The sequence below is a fragment of the Emydura macquarii genome, unplaced genomic scaffold, assembly GCF_026122565.2.
Source record: "Emydura macquarii macquarii isolate MOO-44397 ecotype Brisbane River unplaced genomic scaffold, CSIRO-AGI_Emac_v2 contig_1692, whole genome shotgun sequence".
In the NCBI taxonomy this organism is placed as follows: Eukaryota; Metazoa; Chordata; order Testudines; family Chelidae; genus Emydura; species Emydura macquarii.
Window position 1 is genome coordinate 1,483,720 of NW_027131829.1, and position 19,506 is coordinate 1,503,225.

Sequence of the window (19,506 nt, forward strand, 5' to 3'; positions counted from 1 at the left end):
ATCCTGTGGAACTCATTGACGCAGGATGTTAATGGAGTAAATCACTTTGTGCCAAACCCTCGTCCCCCAATTCCTAGGCTGGGTGCAGGAGGGATACAGGGGGGGCGAGGGAGCCCTCCCCCTTGTGCCCAAAATCTTCTAGCAGCTGCTCCTGCAGCCTCAGGGTTGCAGCCCCTGTTGCACTGCTCCCCTCCATTGGAGGTTTGGCTGGGGTATCCACAACCCAAGATCCACCAGCCCCATCCCTGAGACACCTGCGGGTGGAGGCCCCACAGAGCTGTGCTCTATGACAAGCCTCTTATTATGCTGCATTCAGGACACGGGCCCCGTAGACCCCGAAACCAACAGAGAAAAATGTCTGCAGCAAGCGCCAATTGCTAAGATGAAAGTAACAAGGCTTCTTAGCCCTCATGCTTCAGGGCCCAGGCTGCTGGCTGGCTGTGGTCAGGCAGGGATCCCTGCCAATGAATAATATCATGGGGCAGTCAGAGATTTGTCCCTTCTGCAGACGCACACAGCGTGGTCGCTGGCCACCAACACCGCTCTGCTTCAGCAGGGCCCTGCCCGTGCTCTAGGCCACCTCTCTGCCGTGGCGAAGATGGTTTCTCCTGCCTCGCTCCCTCCCTTCCAGTATGGGGGAGAAATGAACCAAATTCACCCCCTCGCTGGCCCAAACCCCTCCAGGTGGGGCTCAGACCCCCTGCCCTTTCCAGCCCCCTCACCTGATGTAGGCCTCCGTGCTGCTGGCCCCTCCGATCTGATTGTCGGTGAGGTAGGTGTTGTGGGAGGAGGAGATGAAGTAATGGCTGAGGGGCTGGCTCATGTCCTGGTAGACCTGGGTGTGCTCCTGTTTCAGGATGTCCCCATCCGCAGACAGCAGGTACATCGTGAACCCGTCCAGCATCATGAAGTCGCGCTGTTTGGCTGCAGGGACCACATTTCCAGGGGCTCTTTGAAAGGCTCCTTCCCAGATTTTGTGCCTGGTGTCTGTGCCCAGGGCACCGTGCCCATCGGGGGAACGCCAGGCTGCAGCCTCCGCTCAATCTCCCCCCTCCCATGGAAGCCGCAGGGGTTAGCCAGCCTAGTGGTTAGAGTCTGGGATCCCCGATTCTCCCCCCGCCTGTGGCAGGGATTTTGGGTGTTAAAGCAGGGGGCAGGAACCCTGGGCCCCGTGCCCAGCCCCAGGAGGGGTGTGGTCTGTACTGGCTAAGACTTGGCACTAGGTCCTCTGGCTCTGCTGCTGTCTCACTGTGTGGCCTGGGACACCTCCCCTCCCTCTCCCCCACTTTGTGCCTCAGTTTCCCCTCTCACACACACTCTGGTGCCATGTCCCTCCCACGGGGAGTAGACCAAGAAGCAGTGAAAAGGTTGAGGAAGCAGGTGAATTTTACAGAGCTCCTGGGGTTGAGATCAGGCACCGGGTGTCAGCCGCAAATTCCCACAGGCAGGCCTGGGCTGAGAGCATGCTCTGCTCCGAGATGATCTGTCATGGAGCCCTCAATTTGTCCTGCCGTCTGTGAGTTTCTAGTGCCCCAATCAGCATCTAATCCAAGGAGAATCAGCCCCAGTGTCTTCTGCCCCAGCCTGCGCGGGTGTCTCCAGAGGAGATCTCGAGTTAGCAGCAGGGGGAGCCACTGGAGAATTTTACAAAGCTAGGCTGAGATTTTCTGAAGTGACAGTGAAAGGGAATCAGCCAGCCGCCCCCTCGGCAGCCCCCCCGGGGACTTCACCACCACCGGCTCAGTCCACTTTCTTTCTTTCGTTTTCCTTCTTGCTCATGCACTGTGCGGGATACAATTGTTACAAGGCAATCACCCGCTGCAGTGCCAGACGCGCAGCTCTGAGTTAGCCAAGCTGGCTGGGTCCCCGGGAGGGAGGTCCCAGGGCATTCAGGGGTCAGAGCTGAGCCTCAGTTAGGACAGGAAGTGCGGCAGGCACAGGAGCAGGGAAGGAAGTAGAGAGGCTCGGTCAGGGAATGCTGGAGTGGGGCTAATCCTGAGATTACCACAGCCAAGCACTGCCAAACCACATGCAAATCTCAGCTGATCTCCCGCACCCAGGTGGTGACACTGATGTGGCTCCGCTGACCACAAAGGGGAGTTACTCCTGATTTACCCCCCTTGTAAACTACAGCACAGCTGGGCCTCCTGAAACCTCCCTGGGTTCTAGCCCTGTAATGGTCTGAACCTGGGGCTGGCCCCAGCTGTCTAATGGGCTGCAGCAAAACCCTGGGGCTAAACTCGCCTGGGCTCTGGGGAGGGTTAGATCAGGATCTACAATCTGCCTCAGCCCCAGTGCAACAGTGCTCCTAACGTGGAGAGAAAACCCCTCCAGCACGTCAGGCCCCCAGCACCCGGCCAGGCCAGCCGCCTCACCGCAAACCAACAGCGGAGAAGGCAAAACTAGGATGAGCTGCAGCCTGCATCGGTGCAGTGGGACTGGAATCTCAGGGCCCCTGAGATGCTAGGACTTGTCCCAGAACAAAGCTTTTCTCCAGTTCTCTGCTTTTATGAGCGCTGCTGCACTGGAACCGGGGCTGGGATGCAAAGTCTGGATCTGGATCTGGATCCGAACCTCCTCGGAGTCCAGGGATGCTCAGACCCAGGGTTTTGCTGCAGCCTGTTTACACAGTTGCAAAAATCAGCTAGTCATAGGGTAGAGCTGGTGGCTGACATGGTGCAGACAAGGCCCGAGAAGGCGGTGTCAGCCCAAGCATTCCCAGACTCTGCCCAGCCGGTACCCCATCCCCTCTGGGAGAACTGCTCCCAGCCTGGAAAAGTCCAGCTGCCTCTGGGCCCAGCTTCCAGCCCCGCTCTCAGCCCCAGCCAGTCTGGATCATCCGGAGAAGCAGCCAAAAGTGGGTGCTCCTGTCCCCCCAGCCCACGAGCATCACGCCCTGCGAGCGCCTCAGTCACAGGCTAAGGCCAGAGGGGCCGCCAGATCCTCTGCTCTGAGCTGTAGGGCACAGGCCAGCGGCCCCCCACAATCCCCCCCCCACTGAAATAAGACAGTCAAGTGAACTGGCAGGTGGGACAGGCAGAGACCAGGAGGGACCGAGGGGCACCAGGGCCTGAGGGGAGATGACGAAGTGAAACACACCCGGAGAATCCTGGCCAGTGACCCGCACCCCCGCTGCAGGGGGAGGAGAAACCCCCCAGCTCCTCTCTGCAGTCGCACATCACGCTCCTCAAGGCTCCCCGAGCTGGCTTTGACCCAGATGGGACTCACGGCTTGGCCGGTGCAGCCAGAGTTCAGGGGGTTCGCGCGGGGCCAGCCTAGCTGGACCAGCTGGATTCACTGCGGACAGAGGGACCCAGCCCGGAGGCTCAGGCTGTTCTGTGTGTTGGGCCGATCGGTGCCGAAGAGAAAGCAGGGGCGAGGGGCGTCGTGATGCTGCTGGGTGGTCCTGGTACCGGTGCTGCAGCCTACGACCCGCCCCGCCTGGGAGGGAGCTCCCCTGTGGCCCCACACCCTTCAAGCCAGGCCTGATTTCTGCAGCCAGAGAGCCAGGCAAGCCTCTTGCCCCAGCTGGGGTCAGCCCCATTGCACCCACGGTGCAGGCCAGCCAGGGTGCAGAGCACCTTCCATGGGAACTTCTCCAGGCACTTTGTATAATTCATTAACCCTCCCCACGCCCCCACAGAGCAGCTGGTGTTATTCCTGTTGACAGACGGGGAAACTGAGGCACAGAGCGAGGACCTGACTTGTCCAAGGTCTTGCAGTGAGTCAGTGGCAGAGCCAGGGACAGAACCCAGGTGTCCTGACTCCCAGCGCGCTAGACACTGTCCCGGTCTGTCTGGGGCTGGAGAAAGGTGGTAAGCAGCTGCACTAGGAGGCAGAAGAACCTGCTGACACTGAAGCTTATACGTGCACGGAAGGAAGCGCCGCTGGTTTAAAACTGGCCTTCGTTAAACGGGCAGCAACAGGGTTTGGTCCCGCCCTGAGAGCCAGGAGCGGCTCCACTCTGCACCTCCAGGAGCCCCGGCATCGCACTGCTGGGAATCCTCGCGGAGACCTGCCATGCCAAGAGCACTTTCCTGTGTGAGCTGAGTTTGTCAAGTCTCAGCCCAGTTTCTACTGGGAGATGCAGCCAGGTCACAAGACCCAACCACCGTAATGGTCCCAGGACCAAGGATTGAAGGGGCCACAGAGACTGTATCGCCCCCATCCCCGCCCAGCTTCCTCTTTGCGGGGCAGGGGCAGGAGTGAGGAGAATGGCCAGCTAGCTAGACAGGCGCTGGAGGGAGCCAGGCATTGCTGCTGCTGGAGGGACCCTGCGTTGCGGTCCAGGGGCTGGCGCCCAGGCTGTTCTCTGACCGCGGGTGGGGCTGGGGTGCCCTGCGTGGCTCTCAGGGGGCCCCTACCTTTCTCGCTGAGCTCATAGGTCTGGATGATCCTGTGAGCGTGCGCCAGGCCGGCCTCCTCGCCCTGGTCCTGCAGGAACTCCACCAGCTCCTCGGCCGACAGCACGCAGTCCTCCCCCGAGTAGCGGTGGAACAGCTCCTCCAGCTCCGGCCGCTTCATCAGCAGGGTGCAGAACGCCTCGATCTCGTGCTCCTCCAGCCGGTCGTTGCTGGACTTATCGCACTCCTGGGGGCGAGAGAGTCCAGGCTGAGACCCAGCCAGCCCCGGCCCCATCCTGAGGGCACCGAGTCTGGGGCGTTCCCGTGGGGAGGAGGAATGGGCCGTGACTTCGTCCACCATTAGGGTCAGGCAATGGGGATCGAAGCAGGGCCTGCCCGAGGGAAGGGCTGGGGCTGTACCAGACTCGGCCTCCGTGGAGTGGGGGCAGGTAACCCACACTGACGGGTGCGTGGCAGAGGAGCCGGGTGGGTCTCGGCTGTCCATGGCCCCCTCCCGTAGCACCTGAGCACTCAGTCACACAGCCTGGGGACCCACAGCGCCGATGGGAAACCGAGGCACAGTGAGGCTACCCGACTGCGCACGGTCATGCAGAGCAGGGCCTCGAACCCATGGGTCCCAGGCTAGCGCCCTAACCACTGGGCCCTCCTTCCTCAGCCTGGCTGCCGGCAACGCTGGAGTTGCAGCTGGCGCCTTGTCAGCAGCCGGGCCTTGAATGGCCACAGAGCCTGCCCTGCCCTCCTCCCCGGGGACACCTCGCGGGCTGCTGGGGGGGGGGTCTGTCCTCCTGCTGCCAGGGCATCCCTGCCCTGCTGCTACACGGGCCCCCGGGCTGCCACTCGGGTCCCTCTCACCCGCACCGTGGGCCTGACCCAGCGCCTGGCATGTTCTTCTACTGACGTCAGCGGGCACGGGCCCTACATTCACTCACTCCAGGGGGCAGGGGACAGCCCCGGTGCCTGCAGTAGGGAGGGGTCGCAGACCCACAGCACTGGGCCCTGCTGCTGTTCCCCAGTAGCGAGGGAAGCCGGCCCAGCGTCATACTGACAGTGACGTGCCCAGAGCCGCCGGGACCCCGGCTGGAATAACATGGGGGCTGCAGGGCAGAACTGGAGGGGCAGAGGGGGCTGTGGGTCGGGCAGGGCTGAGGGGCACTGGGAGGGGGGAGGGGGCTGTGGGTCGGGCAGGGCTGAGGGGCACTGGCAGGGCTTGGGAGGGGGCTACAGTGAGGTACATCGGCACAGCTGTCTGAGGACGCTGCCCACGCCCGCCTAACCCGCGCTAGCACCGCGCAACGACGAGCCAAGGCTGCACCCAGCAGCTGCCAGCCACTCCCTGGTTAACTCCTGGGCCTGACATTTCCACAGTGGCCAGGAATGCGCCGGGGTGGGGGGGGGGGGAAGGTGCTTTGCTTCCTTGCTGTTCAGTTTCTGCAGCGAGTTGTCTTGTCTTTGCAGCCAAAGGGAAGGTCCTGGCTGGACAAGCAGGGCCGGGAGGGGCAGAAATAACCTCACACGTTGTGGTGGGCAAGGCACCTCGCCAGGAACTGCAGCCACCCCAGGGATGCGGGCGACCCCGTCTTACCGACCTGCCAGCTGCCAGAGCAGGCATGGCACTGAGAATGCCAGGACAGGCCCTGTAACCAGTCTCAGGCGTTCGCTAGGAAAGCGCCTCATCTGCTGCTCAGTGCTGGGAGCCAGGACGCCTGGGTTCTCTTCCTGACCCCAGGAGGAGACGGGCTGAGTGCTCAAAGCAGCGGTATTAGGATGCCCTACAGATGCGGGAACTTGGAGGAAGTGACTGTCCCCAGGCTATGCAGTGAGTCAGTGGCAGAGGACCAGGTCGGGACTGTCCATGCTGGCGTTGGCACCAAGCAGGTGGGTTTCCAGCCTGGCACTTGGCCCCTCTGTGACCTTTGGCAAAGTGCTCAGCCCCTCGCAGCTCGCCTGCCCCCGCTGCTACATTGGGAGCCAGGCTCGGATTTCGGGGCACCACAGTGCCTGGGGCGAGGCTCCTCTCGGCTCTAGGGCCTGACCCGCCGTGCTGCACCCCCGGGCCAGCCGGGCGTGAACCCTGATGTGCCTGAGCCCAATGCTGCAGGGGCCAGGAAGGTGCCGCAGCGCTGGCGCCTGGAGCTGCACAAGTCCCCCCGGGGAACCTGCCCGGCTAGTCCGTGCAGAGAGGCCCAGAGCCAGCTGTCCCGACAGCCCGGGCCACGGAGCGGAGAGCAAACCCGCGGGGTGGGAGGCGCTAACTTTAGCCGGCCTGACAGACGGGCTTTGGGAGCCCCAGGGATGGCAGGGCCCACACACAGTGCAGGGGTGCAGCAAGGGGACCTGGCAGAGCCCCGCTGCGAAATGGGGACGTGATACTGGCCCTTCCCCCTGGCTAAATCGGGGGCTGAGGGGCATGAGAAGGGATGCACCAGCAGTGTTGTTGATCTCCAGCACTGCCAGGTTTGTTCCCCGGCTGGCGATTGTATTCCTAACTGAGATTAGGATGAGTGAAAGCAGCTGACTCTGCGTGTTGCTGTTGTGGGTGGGTGCCAGAGAAGAGCTGCGGGGAGACTCTGGATTCAGACCCCTGCCGTCCCTGAGCTCCTGCAAGCTGACACAAGCTGACGTTTTGCTCGTTTGACCAGCTCCCGCAGAGCACGCTGTGCGATCCATTTCCAAACCAGCATCTCCCTGGCTGTGCCTGGCCCCCAGCCAGCCCAGGGCGCGCAAATTAAATGGCCTAGGAGAGAAGTCAACTGAGGCCACAGCATCTGGTGCTGCGAGACTCACACACGGCACATCTACACGGCAATTAAATACCCGCGGCTCGCCCGCGACAGCCGAGTCAGGCTTGGCTACGGGGCTGTTTAATTACCGTGTAGACATTCAGGCTGGGGCTGAAGCCCCAGCTCTGGGACCCCACAGAGGAGAGGGTCCCAGAACCCAGGATCCGGCCCAAGCCCAAACATCTGCGCTGCAGTTAAACAGCCCGGCAGCCCGCGAGCTGACTCAGCCGACCTGGCCCAGCCGCGGATGTTTATTGCCATGTAGACAGAGTCCCAGTGTCCCAAGCAAACTGAGGCCGGGCTGGTCACTGAAGAAAATGCAGATACTGCAGCAAGCAGGGCAGGCGCCTGACGCCCAGCCCAGCTCCTCGGAGGTATTCGGGCACCAGACGCCCACGGGTTTGAACTGAAATTTGGCGCCTCGCTGAGAGTCCGGGTCAAGCGCAGCGTGCTCTCAGCAGAGCCGCCAGGTCTCGGCTGGGGCTCGGGGCCCTGTGCTGCACCTTGCCAATCAAATCCAGGTCCTGACCCTCTGATCACCTCGCAGCTCCGGTGCCCGGGCCAGACGCCACATTCCCCCAGCACTGCCGGTGCACTCGTGTGTGTTGCTGTACGCGGCTAGACTGTTGCCATGTTCCACCTCAGAGGTGGCTGCACCAGTGCACTGTGGTGCTTGGACTCAGGTCTCTCCCACTTGTATTGCAGGACCCAACCTGGCCCTGGTGCCATCCGTCTCCATCGCTTGTGACAGGCCTTGGGGTGTTGTGGTTGAAAGGAGCATCCGCAGCCCCGTTGGTCAGTGGGACAGTTGTGCTGCTCTGGGTGAGGCAATGTGGCCTAATGGCCACAGCACAGGACTTTTACGGGGAGATTTCGATAGACCAGGAAAAGGGCCAGAGACGGCTTGACAGTGTGTTACTATCAGCAGGCACAACCTGGCAGCCTTCTGCAGGCCTGTGCCACCCTGGCATGACTGACCCAGAGGGGAGGGGAGCCTCTCGCTCAACCTTTGCCTGCCCCCGTCCCGTGCTGGGATCTGTGTCTCAGGAAAAGCCCAATACACTTATTAACGCAGGCCTCTGGGAGATGTTTGCCCAGGCCTCGAGATACGCAGATTCTGTCGGACCCACATCTAGTTAATGAAGTGCTCTGGTGACCTGCGGTCTAGCTTTGAAACGTTTGCCCTCTTTCCCGACGGGTCATTGTCTACCAACAAGGACAAATGGGGGCAGAGGCTTGGACGCTTTGGGGTCTCTTCTTGGACACAGCTTCTGGATCCTCTAATGACAGCTGGGAGATCAGGCCAAGCGAAAAGCCGTTCCCACTTGACAGCCGCCCCAGACGTCGGGAATTATTGAGGGTTGGGGTGTTTTGCTAACCTGGTGTGGACGTGTGTGTGTGCTTGAGCCTAAGTAAAGCACAGCGTTGTAGTAAGCGCACTTTCGTGTTACACTGTCTCTACCAGTCCAGCTAGCGGCTGGAGGCCGTGTCTCCAGCTGGCTTATTCCCGACACCACCTCGCACAACGTAACATTACCACGAGCTTTGGGTTGGCAGAGCCCCGGGTTACAGACTGGGCACCCTGGGTCCTGACAGTGGCTCAGCGTGTGGCCTTGGAGAACACCTCACACCTCTGTGCCTCAGTTTCCCCATCTGTAAAATGGGGCAGGCTGCTCCAGACACACAGACACCAGAGTCCTTCTGAGCTCAGGACAGAAGGCTAACACGAGGCACTCTGGAGAAGCCACCTCCCCTGGGTAACACGGGGGTAATAAAGAGCCAGCTAGATCCTAGCACCGGACACACACACGCAGCTGCAGGTTGGAGCTTCCCAGCATGAATTCCAGGGTTGGGCGGGTGACCCCAGGAGAAAGGTCTGGGCTTTCAGGCCCCTCCCTTCTCCTTGGCTTTATCTGTGATTCCAAGGAGCAGGGCTCTGTCCCTGGCCTGCCTCTCTCCCCACGCCCCCATCCCTCTCTCTGACTTCTGGTTGCTCCTGAGCCCTCCTTGGCATGGCTGAGCCCCTAATCTGAGCCAGATGTCCCTGGCTCTGCAGGGTGGGGGTGGGAACGTAACTGTGTTGGAACAAGCTGCTGTATTCCATCCACCCCTGTAGGCCGACAGGCTGCTGGGGTGGGGGGAAACAGGGGAGGGTCCTGGCTGGCTGGAGCCTGTGCCGAAGGCTCCCTGGGGTGTGCTGAGTCTGACAGTTCTCTGCCAGTGGGATCGGAGGCCCTCCCCACTTGGCTTTGCTGGGCTCAGGATCTTGCTGTGGGTGCCTGGAAAGTGTATCCACATCCTACCCAGGGACCTCGCTCCCAGATAATTAACTAGTTCAGCAGCAGCCCCTCCCGCAGACGGGGGAAGTTTGGACCCGAGTCAGAACTCTGCAGCCTGGCCCGTGCAGCCCCTGTCACGCTGGGTCCCATGCATCAGAGGCACAGGCTGGTGCCGCCCCCTCTGTGCCCCCCTCCCACCAGAGACACGGCGGGCGAGGGCAGAGGACAAGGGGCACAGAGGGCGGGCGGGTGGGTACCTTGAAGAGCTGGTAGGCGTAGATGTCATTCATGTCGATATTGATCATCTTCAGCATGTCCTTGATCTCCTTGAAGGACATTTTGTTGTCCTTGTTCTTGTCGGCTTGGTGCAGGATGTCATGGATCCAGATGCACCGGATGTAAGGAAAGAACGGGGGGGAGAGACTCCCGGTGCCCCCTCCCACAGACACATCACTGGGCCAGCCTATGCCCAGACGCCAGGCCTGCCCGGGTGCCGTCATGAACTGATGGGTGTGATGAGTTCTCCCCAGTCTTGGCCTGCGATGTGGCCTTGTTCTGCTCTAGGGGCCTGAACCAAAGATCCTGCAGCCAGTGAAAATGGCAAAGGCTTTGAGCAGGCTCTAAGCAACCAGGGATGGACTAGAGCAGACCCTGGCTTCCCTGCTCTGCCCCCCCAGCAGATGTCCCCCTCCCACTTCCCCCCAGCCCCCGCGGAGCTGCCTGAGGGTGATGGCTCTATCATCCTCCTGTCCTTTCACACAGCAGCCAGTGCCCAAATGTAGTTCTTACACCCAAATCTACAGCCTCCGTTATCTGCATGAGCCCCCGGGGAAAATCGCTTGCAGGTGGGGAAGCACTAGCCTGGCCAGCCCCAGCGTCAGGAGCTGTACAAAAAGAGATCCCCTGGGAGCAGGGATTTGTATAGGTTCTACTGACCCTTTGTTCTCACTCCATGCCAGGGATCAGTGTTTGCACAGGGGGCCTGTCCTCACCCCATCTATAGACAGGGGCGTGAGGTGCGGAGAGGGGATGTGCCTTACACTAGGGCCCAGCCCAGCCGGGAACAGATTCCAGCCCCCTGGCTCCCAGCTGATCTGCCGCACCCAGCTGCTTCCCCATATGTCCCTAGAGCTTTGAGAGCCACAAGCGGGCAGGGGTAAGCAGGAGAACATGGGCTTGTGGGCCAGGCACTGGGCTGGGAGTCAGGGAGCCCGGGTCCAGTCCCAGCTGGCCAGAGTGAGCATCGCCTTGCGTGCTCGGCCAAGATCTGCACAGTTACAGCAAGGCTGTGGGGCAGGGCCGGAGGGTCCCAGTGCACCCTGCCCTGCGCACTTAGCCTAGGCCACCTGTTTCCACTCCAGGAGGTGGGGCCAGGCTGGGCTCGACTGCAGGGTCAGTTACAGACCGGGAGCCCCAACGCTGCAGAAAAGGGGATTTCCGTCCGGGCACTCAAGGCCATTTACACTGGTGTAACCTCGCTGGTCTGGGGTCACACCTGGTTTGCCTGGGGTACGCGCGAGGAGACAGGCCCTGGATCTCCCAAACCTGACACCCCCCTCCATCACCCAGCCCCGTGCGCGCCTGCGGCACAGAGGAGCGGAGATCCCGCCAGGCGATGGAAAGGATATTGATCAAGCTTCTCCCGCTGGCTCATGGCTTCCACCTTGGCCATCAGCTTGTGCAGCCCCCGGACCCACCTCTGCGCCTCCTCCTCGCTCTGGGCAGCCAGGTCCAGGTTCTTCCGCCGGCCCCTGAAGACGATGGTGAAGCACTGCCTCTCGGGGAAGGCGCCGCCGTACTTGCGGAGGCCCTCGGACTGGTAGCCCTCGCGCACGCCCTCGATGTGCATGATGGAGACTGCGCCGGACAAGAGACAGGGACGGGTCGTGGTCACAGAGTCCTGCGCTGTCCCGGGGTCGCTCGCGTCCAGGCTTTGGCCTCTCTTTCCTGCCTTACGGGACCTTCGTCTCCCCCTAGGCGCCTGCGGCCAGCCCTCCAGAACCAGCACACGGGCCAGCGGGCTCCAGCCACTGGCAGGGCCCAAGCGAGCACCACAGAGCAGTTTAACCCAGCGATCAAAGAAATCTGCTGCTGGCCCCCCCAGCCCCCACTCCATGGAGACACTTGAGGGGCTGGGGGGGAGAGGAAGGGATCCCCCAATACATGCACAAATGACTAGCCTGCCCTGGCTCCCCTTCCCCCCCCATTATCTTGGGCTTGGTCCACGTGTTCGTGCCAGCCAGTGTGGATAAAAAAAAGAACACCGCCCTTCCCCCATTCCTCTGCCAAAGACCCCCGTCCCGTTCGGCGGGCAGGCAGGCGGCAGGCGCTGGCTCCACACTGTTTGGAAGCCAAACCTGGCCAGACCCAGCCCTTTCGCTCTGACGTCTGGGGCTGGTTTCACCACCGAGCTTGTGCTCTGCTCTGCAGCACCTGCCATCCGCGGCGTGTCCCCCAGGCAGGGACGTCCCTGCTCGCTCAGGGCTGTCGAAAGCGGAGCTGTGCCCCTGCGAGCTGGGACTGAGCTACGAGCAGTGCAGCCGGGCTGGCACGAGCGGCAGGAGGGGTGAGGGCTCTGACTCCATGCCAGGGTCCTGGAGAGGATCGTGCCAGGGCAGCTACCCCTCACACCCAGCTCCAGGGCAGACGTCCTGTCACCTGCGCAGCAAACGTCAGAGCTACGGGCAGCATTTCCCACAGGGCTCGGTGCCACGGCCAGCTCATGGCACCGGGCACAGGCTGGGAGCTGAGCAGTTCACTAACGGCCTGCGAGGTGCTGGGCTGTTCAGTACATTCCAGGGGCAGGGGCCTTAAGAGGCTGCCCCCCCCCCGCCCTCCTCCACAGACAGCTGCGCTGGAGGACGTAATCCTAGCTGCCGCCATGACATTTGCTGGGGATCTTGTGAAATGTGCCACTCCCCCTGCCTGTCCTCTGCAGACTATCCCTAGGGAGCCCTGGTGCTGTGAGGTGCTCAGCGCCCCCCGCTCCCCGGCACTTTACAGGATCTGGCCCTAAGACTCGGCCCGCTGGGTGCTGAGCTCTTGTGAAATGTCGGCCCGGCTCGTGGGTGCTGAGTCAGGAGCTGAGTCAGCAGGTGGATGCTGTGCTGCAGGCTCTGACTTCGCCCTGTGCCCATTTGCACAGCAGGGAGGAGCCGTGGCAGGCTGCGTGTGACGGGCCCTGAGCCAGGCTCTGTGGCGAGCTCCTAGCTTTAATCAGTAATGGATCTGGCCTGTTTTGCTGTGTTCGTTCTGGCTGCCTTAACACCAGAAGATGTAGGCGAAGTGGAGGGAATTCAGCAAACCAAAGAGCCAGAGAGACACTCAAAAGACCCAACGGGGAGTCTGCACACACGGCTCTGGCTGTATAACTTTGCGCACCGGGCACAGTCCCACTGGGACACCTCGGGCTGCAGCTGTGAGCGAAGGGAAGCACACGCAGAGACATGGGCAGGACAGGCCCACCTGACTGAGCAAGGATGGAAAGAGGTGTCATAACCAGCGGCACAGGTGGGAAGGGATAAGTACCGTGGGGAGAGGGGAATTCTTTAGAGTAACTGACCTGTGGCCAGCAGCTGCTGGACTTGAGCCGTGGAGATTGACTCAACCGCCCCAGAAAGCAGCTTCGAGCAGGGAGATCACAGGCTGGAGCCTAACGCGCCAGGGAAAGGGAGGCCAGGACTGCAAGGGCTCAGCACCCAACATGCCCCTTGGGGAAATGGAGCCCAGGGTGAGCGAAGCAGCGTGGGACGCTCTGCAGGGAAGAGCCTGGGAGCAGGGAACTGGCTGACACAGAGGGTATGTTTTACTCTCTGACGTCTATCGTGCTAATCCCAGGCCAGACAGAGCCAGTGCATGCGTAGAGTTTGCTGTCTCAGCTGAGACGCTGGCACCAGCTGCTGCAGTGAAGCATGAGAGCAGCGTCTAGGGGCCCCAACCCCGGGATCGGGTTCACCCAGAAATCAAAGCCAATGGCTTCAAAGGAGGGCTGGGAGGGTTCCTGAGCAGAGAGATGGGACTACCTGGCTGGAAGGTGAAGGATGAAAATGCATCTTGGCCAACCTGTTAACTGGGCCTGCTGTCCTGCGAGGGCACAGGACAGGAGCATGGAGCTGAGAACCCTGCTCCGCTCAGCACCCTGGAAGCCGTGCAGCTGGATTTTACCAGGATCTAGGTTTGGGCCAGCTGAGTCCTGTGCTTGGGTGAGTCAATCTGGATTCCACGTTCTGTGCTGGGGTTCTAGGCTCTGGGTGGGCTGGGGTTTTATGTTTTCGTTTCTGGCCTAGGGTTCTATGGTATGTGCGGGTTCCACATAATGCATTGGGTGAAGTGGGTTCTAGGCCTGTGGTGGGAGGGGTTCTTGGTTGTGTTGGAGGCTGGGTGGGTTCTAGATTGGGAAGTGCTCTAGGTTACATGCTGGGGGATCTAGTTTCTGTGCTGGAGGAAGATTGGGTTCTAGGTTCTGAACTGGGATCTGGGTTTTTTGTTTGCAGGAACATTTGTGACCCTGAGCCTCGGGCACTGGGACTTACAGATCTGCTTGGAACGAGCCCGCTGAAAGCGGCTCTCAAACCAGATGGCCATGCCATCCTCCTGCAAGCGGTAGAGCCGCTCCTTCTGCCGCCTGTGGGACTTGATCTTCCAGAGAAGGGAGCCCCTCAGCATCACCTTGACGTCTTCATCGTCTGTCAGACCTGCAGGGAGCAAAGGAGAAGAGCCTGTCAAGCCCCCCAAAGCAACCACTTCTTCAGCAAAGCGTCTGAGGAGCTTCACTCTGCAAGTAGCCAGCTGGCTTGCTTGCCCGGTGCCTGAGGTTTGCCGGCTGACCTGGGCCCTGTGAGGAAGGAGCACGAGGGGATCTGTTCGCTGCACAGCCAGCGCTCTCTCTGTCCTGCGTCGCTGGGAACCTATGGCCCTAACCAACGAACACAACAGACTCCAGCTAAACGGCACGGGCAGCATCCACTGCAGAATGCGGGACCGCCCGTTCCATCCAACCCAGGTGCCGACAGCTGGGTTCAAGGCACTTCTCTAACCGCAGTAGAGTTGGGTCTCACACCCCGCGTAGGATGCAGCCGCTAAATGGTGGTACGATCACACACACACACACACACACACACACACACAATGTCCACAGCTGCGCACTCACACACACGTGGACTACTAGAAGGTCTCACAACGGTATCTGGCATCACACCATGGAACCTGGCCAGGGTTTGTTACAGAGATGGCAACACACACCCAGCGATCGGGCGGCACTAGCCCAGGAAGCTCCATGTGTTGCTGACCGTAGGGGTCCTAGTGACATCCTTGTAGGAGAAACGTGAACCTGAGGCTGGGCTGTGGCTTTGTTAAGAGTTTGTTGCCCTTCGATAGCACCTTTCAGGCCAGGACCTCGCAGCACTTCATAAACATTAAGGATTTTAGTCTCATACCACCCCTGTGCGGCAGGTCACTATTACTATCCCCGTGTTATCTGTGGGGAAACTGAGGCCTAGAGGGGGGCAGTGACTTGCTCAAAGCCACCCAGCATGTCAGTGGCAGAGCCAGAAATAGAACCAGGCATCCTGACTTCCAGCCCCCATTGCTATAACTACTAGACCCCACTTCCCTCCCAGAACCAAGAATGGAGCCTGGGAGTCCAGATTCCCAGTCCTTCTGCTCTAACCCTCCAGTCCCCACTCCCCTCCCAGAGCTGGAAATGGACCCAGGTGTCCTGATTCCTAGGACCCCTGCTCTAACCTCAGTCCCTCCCTCCCTCCAATACTTCGGGCCAAAGTCACTGATGCCGAAGGCCTTGCTAACACCAGCATGTTGCAGCCAGCGGCACGGCCTCAGGTGTGACTGTAAACCGATGCGTGCACACTCAAGGAGGCTCTCCCAGTGGCATGTAAGTCACTTGGGAAGAGGTTTAAGTTAAACCAAAAGAAGAGCAGCATAGGCATCGCCCGAGCGGGCCAGCCCCGAGGTCCATGTGGCCAGCACCAGATGCTTCAGAGGAAGATGCGAGAGCCCCGGAGCAGAAGACGGAGGATAACCTGCCCCCACAGCAGATCCTCCTGGTCTCGAGCAGAGACTGGCTTAAACCCCGAAGCATGAGGGTCAATAACCCTGCCAGGAGCTCTGCTAGCAATACTTAGCATAACTCAGGATTTCCTTGGATCCATAGAAATGTCCAACCCTCTTTTGAATCTTGCTACGTTCTTGGCATCAGGGGCGTCTGTGGCAGTGAGTTCCACAGGCTGATTAACTGCTGTGTGACAAAGCGTTCCCATCTCTCACTGGTAGGAGCTGGATTGTGTCCGAATCTGTTTCCGGCAGAGCTTTGTGCCTTGCGAGACAGCCAGGAGTGCGTCTCCTCTCCGAGCTGGAAGGAGGCTGCGGTGTATCCAAGCACGGACGCTGGCCAGGATGCTCTGTGTTGGGACGTGATGTAAGGCATCTGAGGAATGACCGATGGGGCCAATGCAGCTACTCAAAACAAATATCCAGCGGGAGGAAGGTGGGTGGATTCCAGGCCCCCGCTGGCGATCGGCAGGGAGCACGCCGCACGGCGCTACCCTCGCAAGATTATCCGAGCAGCTGCCATTCTGAGATCACAGCACGGTAAGCGTAGCCTGCCGAGGCCTCCACAACAGGGCTGGGTGGAAGCCACTATAGAAACACGCAGCCCACCGTGGCAAAACTGGCTAGTGATTTTGGGTCCTCAATAGTTGGAGCTCAACATGGGGCACCTCAGTTGTCAGGGTGGCTGGAGCTGGGGGTGCTGAGCACCTCTGGAAAACAGGACCAAGGGCACCCAACGTCAGTGGCTACTTCCACTGTGTCAGCCTAAGTGTTTCTGTAGCACCATCAACCCAGGCTCTCAAGGCCCTGCACCAACAGTAAGAAATAAGCTTCAAAGCACCCCCGTGAAGCAGCATGAAAATCATTTTACAGATGGGGAAACTGAGGCACGAAGCAGGGCAGTGAATTGCACCAGGTCACTGCCAGAATCTTCGTCCCCTGATTCCTCGGCCTGTACCATGACCACCAGGCCAAATCGCTAGCGGGGTGATATAAAGCAACCTGGGCACCCCAGTGCCCCTGCTGGTGAGAGGGGAGCGATCCCTGGCAGGAGGGCAGAGCGTGCTAGCTGCCGGCTCTCCTCCCAGATCCTTGGGTGGACAATTCAGGGCCGACTTTCCAGCCGAGCTCTCTTGGCCTGTGTGCAAGTCCTGTCGCTGTTTCCTGCTGACAGCAAACTCAGCGCTGGGGGGTGACCGGGATTCCCATCTCTCCAGGATCTGTCTCACTCGATTCCAACTGCCCTCTGCAGCGGGGTGTTGGCAAACTTGAATGGCCGAGCCAGCGGCTGTGTCTCAGGCCAGCTGGGGAAGACGTCCCCATTTCATTCAGCCCCGTTGCCAGAGTTGGTTCCTGCCCGCTCCTCCGAACAGCCGGGAGCTGGGCAGCATTCGAATTTGTGCGCCTGCTTCTTTAAAGCAAACGGGAACATTCCTGCAAAGTTCACGGTGCATGCAGGGGCTCCACCTCTGCTCAGCATCCCCCTCTGCCCGGGTGCTCAAGGGCAGAGCTGTAGAACGGCTGCTTGGGAGGCGGAGGGGAAAGCTGTGTGTTTGTTTTGGCCCTTCTTGTGAGCAGATCTGTAGTACAACTGTCAGGCCAGAGCCACACCCGTGCAGCCTACAGCCCACATCCACCTCTTAGACCTTCCCAGATCTCCTGGGGAGAGACCCCGAGATGCACTGCACCATGCGAGGAAAAACACCCAGGCTCCTCCGTCTTCAGCACCAGCAGCCCAGATTCTCCCCTCACGCACGGATTCAAACACATCTGGGCAGGGCAGGAGCCACGGACAGCACCGTTGGGCTGGACTGTTCAGAGATTCCTAGACTGTCGGGCCAGAAGGGACCATTGCAATCTCCCCGTCTGAGCTGCTGCCTAGCACAGGTCGGAGAACCTCCCCCAGGGGTTCCTGCATCCAGCCCAGAACGTCTGGGTGAGCGACAGCGCATCTTTGAGAAAGAGACGTCCCATTCGGAGTTACAGTTGCCGAGATGCCACCGCATCCCACAGCTGAAACGGCTGAGCCAAGAAAACTGAGCTGAGTGGAACCGGGCCGGACTCTGCCAGCTCCCGTTACACAGTTCGCTGAGCAACACGGGAGGGGTGTTAGCAGCACAGGCCAGTGGACGATGCTGCAGGCTGGGAGTCAGGAGACGTAGATCCACTCTTGGCTCTGGCAATGACGCGTCTGATCCTTGGGCATGTCACTTAGGCCAAAAGTGGCCACTCGTTTGAGCGCTTCAGTTTGCAGGTACCCAATCCGCCACCGTAAAGGCTTCCAAAACCCCCGACACTTGAAAGCAGAGACGTCTGAAAACTGCAGCTTTAACACTTCTGTTCCCCGCCCCCACCCCTTCGTTGGTTTGCGCTCTCTGGACACACAGTGCTGCGTGTGAGAATTCATGCCAAGCCCTTCAGTCTCCTTGGCATCGTGTAGTTTACACTCTCGGTCCCATTCAACCTCAATCCTGTCTTGAGCAAGTATCAATTTTGCAAGCAAAGCACTGACTGGGCGGACAGCTGTGCGGGTTTCTAAATGTAAATACAGCCCACGCTGGACTACAGCTGTAAATATCCTGCCTGCCCCTGACCAATCCGCTCCCCGCAGAGCAGCCACTCGTCATTTCAGAGCCAACAAACCACAGCAAGGGCTATGCACTTCTGGCCAGGGTTTGCCCTGAACCTTCGTCTAGCGGCAGCTCCCTTGACTGTCCAGTGCCAACCTGCAATCTTCCCGGGGTGGGTCTCAGTAAAACGGGCCACTTGTTCCTAGCACTATCGCAGGGAGGTTTAGAACGGGAGCTAATAAAAGAGAAGGAAGGTATGTTAGAGTGGGGGAGTAGGAGCTAGGACTCCTGGGTTCTATTCCTGTGTCGGTCACTGAATGCGCTTGGGCAAGTGGTGTAGGGCCACATTTCCCAGGGCTCAGCACTCACAGTTGAGGGCCTGGTTTTTCAAGGAGATCAGCACCCCTCAGTTCAAACTGGAATCAGGACATCGACCTCTCTGTGCATCCCTGCAGTGGGCAGAGGACAGTGGCCTCCCACGGGGGCTGGAAAGCTGGTTGGTAAGCACTTGGCCACCCACAGCTGAAGGATGCTAGTGAAGTTCAAAGCGCTGTTACATTCAACTAGGGAACCCCTGGGGCAGCTGATTCCCAAGGTCACTGCATAGCACGGGTCCATCCAAGTCAGAGCTGGGGACTTGCAGTGTGTCTTCCACCCCAAATACAGGGTCTGGGTCCCAGGGGAAAAGGGCAGGATCTCAGCATCCGAGCGATACTGACCCTGAAGCCTAAAACTCAGCGGTGAGCATATCTGACATGCCAGGCTGCTCTTGGCTACTCCACACTCAGCAGGCGAGACAAATGCTGGCTCTGAGTGGAATCTCTGAAGGAGGGGATCTTACAGTAAATGAGATGTAATCACAACCAGTACATCGAATTACAGGCTGTGTCCAAGCCCCCCAGAGCTGCAGGAGACGCAATAGCATCCAGCTATAATCTGATCTGCAACTCATCACCAGGCAATGGCCTGTTTTAGGACATAAACTCAGCCAGGGATTTATTCTGACCTATTCAATGCTCCAGCACACAGGCATGGAGCTAATGAGGCACTCGTTTTAAGCCCCACATTTAATTCTCCTATACATTTTTTTAAAAAGACCTACAAAAGTGGCTATAGATTTTATCTGGGAGGAGGGAGAGTTTTGTCTGGGATCTGCAAAGCATCCAAGGTGGGTAGGGAATTTCACTGGGATTCGAGCACCAAACCCCCTTGGGCTCCTCTGTGATTCCCAGTCTTAAACCTTCTACCAGGGAGGGTGACCCACATCTGGAGGGCTCTCTGCCACAGGAAGTGAAACTGACTAAAACCAATGGCAGCCTGTCTATGCTGAGTGAAAGCAAGAGGTAAACAGGCCCCACCCATGGGGAGAAGTAAATCAGGTTCTGCAGTTCCTCCCAGCCGCAGTAACCTCGGGTGCTGCTAGTGACACAGGGCCAGGACGTGGCTT

General features: G+C 59.8%; 1 protein-coding gene and 1 long non-coding RNA gene across 2 annotated transcripts in view; one reads left to right on the top strand and one right to left on the bottom strand.

Annotated features, from left to right (window-relative positions):
- The window catches only part of PLCD3 (phospholipase C delta 3), a 50,761-nt gene that overhangs the window by 12,505 nt on the left and 18,750 nt on the right, over positions 1-19,506 (bottom strand). The window contains exons 2-6 of the mRNA XM_067556248.1: positions 13,956-14,117; positions 11,052-11,280; positions 9,681-9,810; positions 4,365-4,590; positions 723-924 (exon numbers count right to left, since the gene is read on the bottom strand). Of these exons, the coding sequence (XP_067412349.1) occupies positions 723-924; positions 4,365-4,590; positions 9,681-9,810; positions 11,052-11,280; positions 13,956-14,117 (949 nt within the window). The remainder of the gene's footprint in view (positions 1-722; positions 925-4,364; positions 4,591-9,680; positions 9,811-11,051; positions 11,281-13,955; positions 14,118-19,506) is intronic.
- LOC137158477 (uncharacterized) lies at positions 4,399-5,870 on the top strand. Its single transcript, XR_010921430.1, has 2 exons — positions 4,399-4,708; positions 5,820-5,870. It is a non-coding gene; the product is annotated as an uncharacterized lncRNA (long non-coding RNA).